This window comes from Haemaphysalis longicornis, unplaced genomic scaffold (genome assembly GCF_048455015.1).
Source record: "Haemaphysalis longicornis isolate Haplotype H1 unplaced genomic scaffold, Haemaphysalis longicornis Haplotype H1 scaffold_8, whole genome shotgun sequence".
In the NCBI taxonomy this organism is placed as follows: Eukaryota; Metazoa; Arthropoda; class Arachnida; order Ixodida; family Ixodidae; genus Haemaphysalis; species Haemaphysalis longicornis.
In genome coordinates, this window is record NW_027526445.1 from 143601890 (window position 1) to 143616284 (window position 14395).

Genomic DNA, 14395 nt, shown 5'->3' on the forward strand with positions numbered 1-14395 from the left:
ATGGTAGAACCCTGCTGTTTGAATGCGGGAGAAGTTGTTTGAGAAAGGGCTCCTATCCCATGTGCTGCTACCTGTATTTTCAGCAGAAACGATACAGGACTGGTTGACTTTAGAATATTGGATTATGATAGCCCCTGTCTCACTTCATGTGAAAGAGATATCTGGCTTCCTAATGCCGTAAGGCTTAGAAGCAGAGGTAAATCATAGGCATGTGTAGGTCAGCTTGAGGAGGTTAGAGTACTGGGGAGGAAAAGCACAAAAGGGTAGTACGAAAGGCCTATTCATTGCGCACAAAAACACATTGCCTTAAGCAGCAGTAAAAATTGGAATATCGTGTGGTGCAGAACCAGTTTTGCTATGCACTCCCTAAACGGAATGTGAACGAGACAAATGGCAATCTGGCTCACTCGAGGAAGTTGCGAATTTATGGCGTTTAACGGCCAAATTATGGCGTTTCCTTCTTTCTCCAGAAATGAATACTTCGGGTGCCAATATTCTTTAATTTTTTGTGTTTTAGGTTTCTTTGTTTTCAGCCACGCGTTCAAATAATTAACTTCCAAGTACGCCCCAGCCTAATCAACAGGTCTGACCAGTGTCGTCGTCTTTTTGCTCTAACCTTCATTGCACAGCGAGTATTTATTACCTTGTGCCCTATCCCCCCTCTGATTCATTGATTGTAGGGTTTAACGCGCCGACGCAACGCAGGCGATGAGGCGCGCCGTAGTGGAGGGCTCCGGATTAATTTTGACCACCTGGGGATCTTTATCGTGCGCCGAAATCTCGTACACACGGGCATTTTTGCTTTTCGCCTCCATCAGAAAAGCGGCCGCCGCGGCCGGGAATCGAACCCGCGACCTCGTGCTCAGCAGCGCAACGCCTTAGCCCCTATCCCCCCTCTGCTTATCAGCATGCAGATGATGTTCTGGGGAAGAAGGGCTGCCTGCTGAGTTGGGATTGGGGCCTGGAACAGTTCAACAAGGAGGCCACCTGCAGCATCATGGATTGGGAGCCCAGTGGTGAGGTTGCTCTGTCGCGGTCTCTGTCTGTTAGGCAGCTGCACAGCCCTCGACTTTCCTTGCAACGAAAGGAGTTGTGGATTTGTTCTCATGGCAGTTGCCAGCATGGTTCTTTTTGCATTGTTTGCGCTGAAGAAAAAGGCCGGTGAAAGGAAGCTCTCGTCTTGTCCACCTGTGGGGTGTGACATGTATGGCACCAAGCACCAGATCGCTTCCGGTTCCTGCTTTGATTAGAATTGGGTTATGTGCCCTTTTAAGGCACATAACCCAATGACATAACCCAAGGGCATAAAACTCACATAACATCCTAAAATGTTCGAAATCCAAATATTTCGATCTATCAGCCTTGTTGAAAGTGAGTGTCCTACGGAAAGGGAATCTGGAAACCATTATACAAATGACAATTTGAGTTGTGCTTCTTGCTTCAAAGTTAAAGGGTATTAAGTGACCTATCAAATGCTGTTTTGGATGCAACGTTTCACCCTTGAGCCTGTACGCACACTGCATTTCAAATTTATTCGGGTCGATAACTCTACCTGCCTGTGGAAAGCAAGGGCGATCTAGCAGAGATGGAAGGTAGTGTTGAAGTTGTTTCATTGGAAATGCCTTGAAATGAAGAAGTCAGCCATTACAGCCTGCAGAAATATGTGTGTTTTAGGTTTTTGGCACGTTTCACTGGAATTTGATCTGGCGAAAATCTTTTAGCAGCAGAGCTGTTTAGCTTTTCCGCCGTTGAGCATTTAATAAAAACTCAGCGTGAGTGCACGTGAGCGTGGGCCTCGTGAGGAGCGCTTGACATTCTCCGGGCTTGCGCCATGTGAGGAGCTCGCAAGAAAAATACCAGGAGAACAGTTCACGTGCTTCCACGCCTCAAGTGGGGAGCACAGAAGCAGAGTTCGCGCTACAGACGCTGAATTTCCGAACAAGGGTGCCGCAGGTTCTAGCGCGTGCTAACGCGGTCCACTTCGGGAGAGATGTGAAAGGCTGCGGATAAAATGATCTGGGCCTGCCAGTCGTGGAGAACTTTCAGCGGCAAGTTCGGAAATTCATGTAAAGTGCAACAGCCGGATTTCCGACAAAGGGAGAGGGGCCGCCAGCTCTGCTGTTTCTCGAGCCTTGCATCACTAGTGCAAGCTGGCAGAAATGGTTTTAGATCACGTATGCGCTCGTGGGTTGTAATGGCAACTTGAGGCGCCAGCCATTGCCACCTTGAAATTTTCACTGCTTTTGTGCCGCATTAAAATTATTCCTGGTTTTGGTATATTAAATGTGGGCTTTCCTCTGCACTACAAAACTCATCTCGAGAAAAAAAATGGCCGCGTATCTGCTCATTTCGTTGCAAATGTCGACGAAAAATGGTAGTCGATTGGCGCCCCTGACAAGTCAAAGCCTCCCTTTTTTTTCCGTTCAGCTCTCATGCTGTTCCTCTCCCGTCTCGTTCCTGCCAAGATAACACAATAGAGGTTTACTCAAGTCAATTTAAATTTACCGCGTTCCACTGCTCCAAGCCGGGTGCCTCGATGCCAGCGCTGCCGTACGGCAGAGACGCGTATGAATGCGGGCACCCTACTATAACGTTTATAGACCTACGCTGCCCTACTCCACGATTGTTCCAAGCGGAACGTGGAACTTATCTAGTTGAACCTTTCGTTGCTGTTGCCGTTTGATTTCTTAAATGTCCCCAGGAGTTGGCGCGGGCAACGGCAGGCGACGGTTTTCTGCAGTTGTAGTATTTCATTTGCTATCGCAAAAACCAAGCATTCATAATATTTTTAATAAAGGAACATTGCAAATATCGCTTATGTATTGATTTTATGCCTTAAATTTGCGTAATCTCTTCTTATTGTTCAACAATAGTGAGAAATAGGAACATTGACACCGGACTTGGACGTTTAGATTTGTCTGTGGGTACATAGGACTATTGCGCAACTCTTGTTTCACTTTGGCCGGGTGGCTGAATCTATTCACAGACAGACAGACCGGTAGACAGACAGACTTACAGACACACCAAAATTTCTGCGTTTAAGGAGCCTAAGAAAGACTATCGTCTTTAAAATAAATTGTTGATGGACCCTTTAAGAACAACCATACTTTAGGGATTTCTTTTGTAAGGCTTTTATTTCGTTTACAAAACCGTTTTTTTCTTTCTGCCAAAGCCTGTCTCATCTTGGAGACCGCCGATCATGGAGTTGTGGAAAGATTGTCAACATCACTTACTTGGAAGGGAGGCCTTGATGTTGCAGGCAAAGCACAAGACCCGTAGTTCAAGCGAATGCTCTAAATGTTCTGAGCGGTTTTTCGTTGGGTCCGTGCCAGCCTGGAATGCTGCAGGTTGCTCTGCATGCACGAATGGAGAGCGTAAATGAAATCAGGACTTCGTATGCATGCGAGTTTCTCACCCCCTTTCTCCCAATTATTGTTTTGAGTGTTTTCACATAAGAAGGTGGATATGTGTCTTTGACTCATAAGAACACTGAGTGATATTCTAAGAGGTGACATCCGGAACCCTCATTTGATGGTTCCATGAATACAAAATATCGCTTTGTTCACTTTGTAAGAAGTAGGCTTTTGTAACTGACTCATCTCTGCTGTGGCCACGAAATATTATTTTTTAGTGAAAAATCGTCAGATATATTGAAAAAGTTTCAAATTTTATGCTAGTTACGTCAAGGACAGGAGTGACATGAACAGTTGGCACTAAAACAGTTAGCAGTGGGTTAGCTGGAGCGTTAGCATTTGAATGCTGTGATCTAATGGTGGAACTAATGGCCCCATTACAATTTCCCAACCAGTTATTTGGTCATAACCTTGGTTTGTGGACACCGATCGCTCAACATGGTTCTGTGATGTCATGAAGATACTGCTAGGAAGTCGCAGACTCCCGACACAGCTTCCTCGTAACCTGGAAACGTTGTACCATCGTCTACGCCTGAACTGTGCCTACACAAATAGCTACCTATTTCGCCTTGGAGCGACGCCAAATCCGCACTGCGACAATTGTGGTTGCGTCGAAACAATTGAACACATTTTATTAGAATGTGCGGCCGACATGGAACCGAGATCCCACTTCCTAGAAAGCATGGAACGTCTAGAACAGGGACCAAATACTCTCAGAAATATTTTAGGACCATGGATTCATTCGTCAAAGCAGCACCAAGTTCTACGAAGTTTATTCTCTTATTTGGATGAAATTGGCCTAATTTCAAAATTGTAAATTATGTGGCCCAAGCTCAGAACAAAAGTCCGCTACCGCGCCAAGTACACAACAGTTTTTTTTCCTTTTCTTTCCTGCCCAGCTCTTCCTTGGGCCTTTTCTTCCCCCATCCTTAACCCACAGCAGAGAAGCATGTAGGCGTCTGTAAATGCCGGCAAACCTCTCTGCTTTTCCAATAAAGAGCCTTCTCTCTCTCTCTTCTCGCTGGTTCATATTTTTTCCCCTTACTATCGCTAATATTTGTTCGAAGTTTGCGATAAAATTGGCGTCGTTGCTATCAGGACAAAGCAGTCTTTTTAATGAACCAATCTTGTATTTCGTCTTCGTGGCCCTTTAGAAAGCGTGGTGCGAGGATGCGCTTTTTCTGGCTGAAAAGGAGTGAAAAAAAAAAACAAAAAAAACGTGCGCGTGCTTAGGTGAACCGGCCAAGATTATTTTAGAGTTTCGGTGTGTGCTATTCGCTGGGTCCGCGGCGTATAAGCTACATCGTCTGATTATTCTGGAGCGCCAGGCTCTTCGCTGCTGCTTTGGGTTACCTAAGAATGAAGCTAATGCAGTAGTTTACTTTGAAGCGCGCGTTCCTCCTCTGTCTAATAGGTTCCGGATACTTACTGTGCGAACTTTTCTCAGAGCATATAGCTCTGGGTTGAACAGGGAGCAGTTTATCTTTATGGCTGAACCAGGTCCGTTTCTGGTGCACCAGTGGCCCAGATCCTTATGTCCGCAAAGCACTTTGGTACGAGCTTCCTTTCTCCATTGGGTGTATTAATAAATCAGGTTATTCCATATCTTGACAGAGAATAAATATTTTATTTGTCAAGCGGAGGCTGATGAATGGGCCTCGCCCTGTGGAAAGCATCCCTAGTCCGGGATGCCTTGATTTCGGCTGGCTGTCCTTGCTCAGGTCACCAGGCTGAGCTGGGTTTCCGGGTCTGGGCTGGCCAGGGAGGCCCTTCACTGCTCGTAGGTGGGGTTGGGAATTGCGGGAAACTCCGGAGTACGTTGGCACTCCCAGAGTATATGGTAGACAATGCCAGGCTGGGGACAGTGGGCACAGAGGGAAGGGTGTTGGGTGGGGAAGATGAGGTAGAGGCGGGTGGGATGTGGGTAAGTATTCGTTTGGAGCCGCCGCTAAGTTGTAGCTTCCTCTCTGGAGAGGTGCCAGTTGGGTGGTGGGAGGCGACGGCGAATTTGCCTGTAATGAGCGATTGATCCGTGTAGCCACTAAGTGGGTGGGGTTGATCTTGAGGGGGTAAGCATTGGCCACCGTCGGCAGTGGCGCGGTGTATCAGATCTCCTCTCTCTATCAAAAATGCTAAACTGTTACCAGCCCGACTGCTCAATCGTCTTCTCCCAGATTAGTTGACCTCCATGCAGCCAGGTGCTATAATATATACAAATGCCTCTCAACGAGAAGAAAAAAACTGGTGTAGGTATATTTTCTCTTTCCCTTAACTGGTCTTTTTCGGTTCGTCTGGTTCATTATATCCCCATATTTTTCGCGGAATTCCTGGAAATTGTTCCGGCACTACGAAAGCTGGATGCATCAATTACATCTCCAATCATAATTTCAGATTCTTTTTTCTGTATGCTTAGCCCTTCTTCCCCTAAAGACACTCACCTTATGCGGACGTTTCGGTCTGTCCTGCCACCTCACCTCACTGAAGTTAACCTTTTCCTGGTCATGCGGGGATCACACTCAAGGAGACCGCCCACTCTCTAGCAAGTATCGCACTTTCTGGGCCTGTAGTAGACGTCGTTGAGCCGACACCTTTAATAACCTCTGCTAGGTACCGTAAGATGCTGAAGCTCCAAGAACAGCAAGAATCAGATTTATTGTCATTAAGAGATTTTAATCATCTGAAATTCTCATGGAAACCTGAATGGTGCCCTTCACGCAACTTTGAGGTCATTATTACAGCCATACGTTGTCGAGTACCCCAGTTAAATATGTACTTACACAGACCTCGTCTGGCGCCAACAGCTTTGTGCAGCTATTGTAACCAAGACGAATATGTAGAACACTACCTCTTGACATGTCGACGTTTTCCAAGACTCAGATGTCAGTCCCTGGAGGTGCCGCTTTGAAGTTTGGGGATATACTTAACAGTGCCGGCTCTACTATCATTCGGGGCATCCGAAATGGGGTTCTGCCGCCGGTATATATGCTCTGCCCTCCTGGGCTTCATTGAAAATTCCAATAGATTCAGTTTATGATTGCGATTGGCCACCCTCGCCTTGATTTTTCAGTTTTTTTTCTGTCGTTTATGGAACCAAAATTCTTTACAACCGGTCTAAATGATCTTTTCTAAGCGTCTCGTAATTAGATAAGAATTCCATTTATTTTAACCGTCCTCTGTTGATTGGCCGATCCCCTGATTGGGTATGAGCCGTATCTAAAGGGGCAGCAACAACCACAACAACAACACGTCTAAAGAGTGCCGGGGGGGGGGGGGGGCGGGGGGCGTAGGAAGAGGAAGAGGAGGTGGCAAACCAGAGGCCGGAGGTATGCGGTTCGCAGAGTTCTCAGCTGGACGCGAACGCCCAGGAGACTCAACGCCAAACCGGATCGTCTTCCCCACCTTCAATCTTTGCAAGTCCTCGCAACGTCCGCAACGCAACCTTCTCCGTGGACCGGCTAGCGCGCGGGAAACAGCGACACGACATCGTCAACGTCCGCACCGGGCCAGCGCCAACAGGAAGGTGATACAGCGCCAGCGGCCATCACACCGACCAAGCGCACTACTCGGCGGCTCAACAACGCTATCGAGGTCATGCAACCGTGAGCCCGTACTATTTCGAGCGGGACTTTTTCATAGAACATTAAGTCTATTATTGGATTAGTGTGTGGGTTATTTGTGTACTTGGTTATGTATTTGTCTCGACAATAAAGTCCGTGTCTGACCTCACTCGCTTCGTTTCCTCTCCGCTAATTCGCGATAACCTCCTCACCATAAAACAACGTGCTTTACACATGGGTTATGTATGCTTCTCTTTCTAACTCTACAGAATCCGAGGCACGAGGCGAAGACGAGGAACGTGCTGGCCCAAACGCCTTGTCCACCATGGAGACCCTAAGTGGACAAATTACCGGACAAATCCTCAACTTCAGGCTGCCGTGCACTGCTACCGAAGACACCCCTTGCCAGATTGTCGACCATCTGTCCGCTTGGAACGAGTTCTTCTGCCTGGCCTCCTGGCAGCTGAAGGAGGTGCCTGGAACCAGCGGAAAGCTCTCCCTGGCATTCTTTCGTGATGCGAATCGGAAATATTGCTCGTCACAACAGCTGCATCTGGTTACCCTGCTTGCATGCGAGCTTCTGAAGAGCCACCGCTGTGTGTCCAATGTTGAGTTCAACATCCATCTCTTTGCGGCACACCTCAAGATCCTCTCGGATGCCCTCCGAGCAAGCTCATCGATCACGAGTGTGAAGTTGGAGTTTTTTAGTAGGATCACAGGTAAAGACCTTGCTACTGCCGCTCTCTCGCTGCCTCATCTGCGAGAGCTTGAGTTCTCAGGCTACGCGAAACATTCGCGGACTCTGGTTTCTCGACTCTCTACGTTTCTTCAGACCACGACGTCTCTCACTGCACTGAGGGTTTCCAAACAATGCCATAAAGGTCTAAGTTCTGAGGGCTTTTTCCGGGGCCTCGCGCAGACCTGCTCCTTGAAGGAACTTGTGCTGCCTAGCCACCTCATCGCCGAGTCCCCACCTTGTGCGCAGGCAGCATTCACGAAGTGGTTGACTAACAGTGTCTCGTTGAATAGCTTGACTGTGGCTTCGCAGGACAGGCACAGTGTGCCACTGAAGTGCATTCTCGGAGCGATTCTGGCAAACAAGAGCATTGTCGCTGTGGTCTTTGATTTCCCAGAACTTGACCAATCGGATGTCGAGTTTGTATCAAAGATATTTGAAGAAAACGGAGTTCTGCGGAGCTTGAAGTATAAATTTGACGATTATTCAACGACGCGTTCCCTTGTGCAAGGATGCCCCGATAAGGCCGACTGCGACCGCTGCGTCAAGGCACTGATTGGAAATAACACCCTTCAGGAAGTTGCTTTGCCTATTGATTTTTGGGATGAGGGCCAGTGGAAAGAGTTGTTTGAGGCACTGCCAGCCAAGAAAAATTTCAGGAATTTGAGCATCCAAGCAATGGGCAAGGCTCCTCCTTTTCTTGTCGGCAAGCTCTATGCTGCCCTCCAAGAAAGCAGGGCGGATAAGAAGGTGTCATTCAGCACCTCCTTCACCGAGAAAGAGTTTGACGAGAGGTATGCGTGCAAGGCGTTCTCATGTCTTGTAGTGAGTGCCAGAAACGACAACAGGGAAGCGGTTTCCGGGATATTAGAACGCTTGCCCTCCCTCGGCCACGTTACGTGCTTGCACCTGAACTTTGACATCCCAGTTTTACTAGATGGCGTACTGTCTTCGGTTCTCGCCACTTTTCTCGGAGCGACTCACTCGCTCAAGACCCTCACTCTGAGTGCTTCGTCGGACACACTGATGTTTGACTGCCAGGAAGGCTTGATGGACGGCCTGGCTCGTAATACAAGCCTGAGGGACGTACGAATCGGAGTGAGGGTAAACAGCCCTAAATTTTCCACATTTACCAAGCATCTGGTCGATGCCATCAGCGCAAGCAAGAACATCAGCAGGGTGTACCTCAGCGCAACGGACTCTGCAGAACGTGCATTTTATCGAAAGTTGTCAACAGGCATAGCGGACAACTACACCCTCCTCAGTGTTAGCGCGCCCTATTACACGTACAACAAGTTCAAGAAATGCTGGTTCAAGGTTTGGGACACGATAAGGCGAAACTGCGGTTTGCTGACCAATGCTGCCGACTTTGCAAGGAGTGCCCGGCGTGACAGGTACGTACTGTGTCCTCTGAAGAGAGTCTCGGCTATTTCAAGGCGAGCTGAAATAAATTTGTACTGATTGGTTTGCGCTAACAGCAGGGTCCCGAGCAATCTCACCATGCTGCGTTTGAAGTGTTGTGTAAATAGTTTCTATATTCAGTATTTTTGAGGGTTGAAGTCTAGTACGCACTGTAATGAATTGGCCCAGGATTGGCATGAATGTTCCCAGTCAGGGACTATGTCCACACATAAAGATCTCTATGCATGACGGGCGAAAAGAAAAGGCAGACAGCAGAAACATGAGCACGAAACAAGGCTGAAGGTAGAAGCGTTAAGAGTAGCAAAAGACTGACAGGGGAACGTTCGCGATAGAGAGAAAAAAAACGTCCTGCGGAGATCTGTCCACAGTCCCACAGGATCTCGTCACCGCGACACGTGCGGGGTTGCCTAAGAGATCACGGCGCGGCTGGCTTAGTGAATAGCTACGCCACGTCTGGTGTTGGATACCGTGCACATGTAGCAGTGGGGTTCTGCCACTATTCCGCCTCCAGATGAACACCCGACCGCACGAGCTCCAGGTACGAGACAGCCAATGAGTTTTCGCGATGAGCACGAATAGCTCTCACGAACAGCAGCTGTTTTGATGAGGGTTTCCACTGAAGAGCGATCATAGGGCCGCGCTCTCTGGTCCGCGCTCTAAACGTACACTGATTAACCTCTCCATTTGACAATTGACAAACTGACAAGTCTGTAGAGCTACATTGAGCGGGTTTCTGCCGTGTTTGATCTGTGCAACTTGCACGTGAACATAAAACTGGATATTAAAGTGGCCGTGATGACAAAATACAGCTTTGGTAAATTGGGGGAATGGTTTTTGGTAATTCAGCTAAGCTCTATTCCAGAACCCGGGAATATTTTTCTACCGAAAAAAATGCAAGAAATATTGAAAAACTAAAACTTTGCGCTTTAGTGATTTACTACAGGCAGGAGTGACGACACTATGAGCCAGAGAGTAAACGATACGAGTGTGATAACAGCACATTAGCATTGAAGTGATACTGTTACGCTGTCTACTCACGGTCCGCAAGGTCAAGTGACCCAAGGAATTGACCAACAAATTAAAGGAAGATGCCGGCAAGGTAGAGGAAGACGAGGTTGCTAGCGTTCGCGGCTGCAGTCGGACATACTGAGATTCCTTCCCCGTTGTTTACTTTGAAATAAACCGTCGTCCCCGGCATGTAACAATTCTGGTAGAGGTGCTGGGTACACCACGACGGATCATCAGCACACCCAGGTTCTTCGCCGGAGCTGAGGAGTCGCTGGTCTACCACCATCGTTGCCGGAGATGCCCAACGAACCAGCTCAGCGCATGGCTCCACTGACCACCTTGCAACATTTACGAGAACCCCGCGACTTCTCTGGCGAATCCGGTGAGGATGTCGACGATTGGCTACGGCATTACGAACGAGTAAGCCGATACAACCGATGGGACGCGACCATGCAGCTCGACATGTTCCGTTTTCCCTGACTCACACAGCGTTGGTTTGGTTCGAAAATAATGAAGCAACTGCCACCAGTTGGGATGGCTTTTTAACGGAAATCAGGCAGCGTTCTGGTGACTCCGCAGCCAAAAAAAAATCCGAACAGACCTTGCTACAAAAAGCTCAACTCTCGGGGGAAATGCACGGCATACATTGAAGGCGTGCTGCAGCTATGCCTGATCGTAAATTCGGGGAAGTGGGTCACCTTCTTAAAGGCAACGCCGAAGATGTTTACAACTTTCTGATAATCAAAGATCAGCTCAACACTACGGCCGACGTGATCCAGCACTGCAGGACGTTTGAAGCTTTGAAGATGCGGCGCGTTACGACCAAGTTTGGACGTCTTGCCAATGTCACCACTGTCGCTGCAGTTGATGTGGCCGCGTCAGGCGACCTCGTTGAGATTGTGCGTCGTATCGTGCGAGAAGAATTCGTACGGCACGCAGAGTTGACTCAGAGGCCTGACGGCGTGCGCGATGGCTGTGCAATGCAAGAAGAGCCCTTGAACGCTTTCCCAACCAGGAACACTCGTTTCAACTCAATGACGCTCGGGGATCCCCGGGAGCTGGCACCTCACGTCGACCGGGATAGGAGGAGCCGTAATGAGCACCCCAACCCTCCATACCTGTCCCAGTACCCAAGCTATGTCGGACGTCCTACCCTCGAGTAAAGGGACGGTCAGGCCGAGTTTCGGAGAGAACCCCCTGTCTGCTATTTTTGCGGATGCGCTGGACACATTGCCCGTTATTGCCGCCGCAGTCGCCAAACACCGAGATTCGAACAACGGCCCGCGTTCTCGCGCACTACCTACCTACGCGATTTTGGGGGCTACAGACATCCGCAGTCAGCACTTACTCCTAGAGCGGACGCATTCCAGCTATCTCGTCGCAACAACTCTCCGGCCTCTGACAGGAGTGTCACACCCCCGACTCAGCGCGTACGGCGGTCCCCCTCTCCACGACGTCACTCGCCCCCGCCGGGAAACTAGCCGGCACGGCCGATGGGGGTGAGGTCGCGGGACAGTTTTTTTCGGAAATACCTCTGCCTGCCTTAATGTTAAAGAATAAAGTGGACGTTATAATTTATGGAATGCCCGTAAGCGCTTTAGTGGACACTGGGTCTACGGTTTCGGTTTTGAGTTTGAGATTTAAACAGAGTTTACGCCGAAAGGTGATGTTTCATTGGAATCAACCGGTTACATTTCGTAGAGTTGGAGGCGAAGTATTGTGTCCGCTTGGGACCTGTTTAGCAGGTGTGCATCTCGGTGGAAAGGTGTTCAAGACAGAATTCACTGTACTTCCCCATTCCACACACGATGTATTATTGGGTATTGACTTCCTTAAAGAGTGTGGCGCTACTGTTGATTGCGCGAATGGAGAAATTCACCTGCCAGATGATGTTCCTTCACCCCTCATGGACGATTGCACTAATATCGCCGCTCTTTCTGTATTGGAAGACTGTGCCGTACCAGCGCTTTCGGCAATATTTATTGTTGTTACTTCGCCCACGATCCGTTCAGGCCCGTTAGAAGGCTTGGTGGAGGCAGTACATGAACGCGGTACCAAAAAGAACTTACTGGTTCCGCGCTGTGTCGTCTCTGTTGCTGATGGCCGTGCCAGATTGTGGGTGGTGAACTGCTCGAAAGAAACCACCGTGCTTCCCCAGGGCATGAACATTGTTTCGTACGACGAATATGCCCCAACCGCAATTTCTGCCTCAGTTCATTCACTCGATCCTTCTCCCCAGGAAGCAAAGTTCATTGGAATGATTGATAAATCTCTCCGCTCTGACGAACGCCGGTCTCTGTTGAGGATTCTTTCCAGGTACTCTGTCGTATTTGATTTTTCCCAGACCCGCCCCACGCTGTCGTTTCCAAAATCCCGGGCGCATCACGTCATAAATACCGGATCAGCAACACCAATTCGGCAGAAACCTTATCGAGTATCCCCATCTCAGCGCAAAGTTATTAACGACCAACTCGGGGAAATGTTGAAGCAAGGCGTGATTCAGGAGTCCTAGAGTCCTCGGGGAGCCCCCGTTATTCTGGTGAAGAAGAAAGACGGCTCCTGGTGGTTTTGTGTTGACTACCACCGCCTGAATTCTGTCACAAAAAAGGATGTATATCCTTTACCAAGGGTTGACGACGCTGTTGACTGCCTCCACTCAGCTTCGTACTTTTCTTCCGTCGACTTAAGATCCGGATACTGGCAGATTCCTATGCAACCAAGCGACAAAGAAAAGGCGGCTTTCGTCACACCAGATGGACTATACGAATTTAATGTTATGCCCTCTAGCTTGTGTAATGCGCCTGCCACCTTCGAACGGTTTTTTGCGTGGTCTGAAGTGGAACATATGCATGGGCTATCTGGATGATGTCATTTTCGGTCACACTTTCGACGAGCATAATTCCCGCCTAGTCGTTGTACTTGACTGCATACAGAAGGCAGGCCTCGTATTGAACTAAAAAACATGTTGTTTCGGCGAGCGCCAAGCCCTTGTTTTAGGCCTTTTGGTTGACAAGGATGGTGTGCTACCAGACCAGCACAAGACTGAGGTTGTCGCGTCCTTAAAAGAACCACAGTCTGTAAAGGATTTAAGAAGTTTTCTTGGCCTCTGCTCGTATTTTCGACGCTTCGTGCCCAGATTTGCTGACATTGCGTCCGCCCTAACGCGCCTGCTTCAGAAAGACGTCCCTTTCACCTGGACTCCAGAATGTGATGAAACTTTCCGCCATTTGAAGTTTGTGCTTACATCGGGGCCAGTCCTGCGCCATTTCGACCGCTTCGCCCCTATTGGCGGTGAGATGTTTGAGTGGCGCACCCTGGCTTCGACGTCAGCTTAAGGACTCGCGCCGCTGTCGTCTGCTACACTCCGCTTGTGAGTGCAGCAGTGCCTGTGCTAGAAATCACCCGCTTTCATGAATTCGTGCATAAAAGCCGCATTTCCAGTGATTCAGTTATTTTTGCGAGCTTCTGACACCTCTGAATAATTTCAAGCTGTATCCTACACAAGTTTGCAACACACAAGAAGAGAGAGAGAACAACCTTCTTCAAAGCATCGGTCAGAAAATCGTCTATAACTCGTCCTTATTAGCTATTTGCGAGGTTCAGTGCTCAGAAATCCTCGATAAGTACTCAAAATGCGTAGGCTTCCCTACAGTATTTTTGAAATAGTCTTATGGAGACTCGAACAGTCCAATACTACGCACCAAGCAGCGGGCCCCTACACGCCCATCGCACAGCAGAACATAAAGCGGCTGTCTTCTATTTCTTTCGTTGTTGTTGACTTGTACCAGATGAATATTCTTTTTCTGTGCCTAATGCATTAATTCCTTTGCACCGTCACAAACGTCTTACTAGGAGGTTCGGGGATGTTTGGGAGGCTCGCAAAGATAGTGTGGATATTTTCTTCGGGCTGTATGGCATACATTCGTTTCTTCACAAAGTGCACATGGCTTTTATGGCTGTGGCCACGAAGGTGCTTATCCTCAGCGTGCGTTGTTTATTCACATGCAAATACGATGAGACGGTTTGTGCTACGCCATCGCGATGCGCCTCAGACAACGTAGTCGGAGTACTCCAAGGCGGCTTTTGTGCTCCGAATTTCTATCGAAACCATCGTTATCATTACGAACTGACTCTCGATTTGAACGGTTATGACATGATTACGGTGTTGAAGGCTTGATATATTCGGTAACTAACGAAATAAATAGTATACGTGCCGGTTTCCAGTATAACAGGAATCGAAACCCACGAATATTTCCCAG

General features: G+C 48.5%; 1 protein-coding gene across 2 annotated transcripts in view; it reads left to right on the forward strand.

The window, feature by feature from the left end:
• The window catches only part of LOC144149812 (uncharacterized), an 85634-nt gene that overhangs the window by 33151 nt on the left and 38088 nt on the right, over positions 1-14395 (forward strand). Inside the window, exons 2-3 of one of the 2 annotated variants that reach the window (XM_077681464.1) lie at positions 908-1016; positions 7240-9100. In XM_077681464.1, coding sequence (XP_077537590.1) covers positions 998-1016; positions 7240-9100 — 1880 coding nt within the window. In that variant the 5' untranslated portion in view covers positions 908-997. The remainder of the gene's footprint in view (positions 1-907; positions 1017-7239; positions 9101-14395) is intronic. The other variant, XM_077681465.1, reaches the window with a different exon arrangement.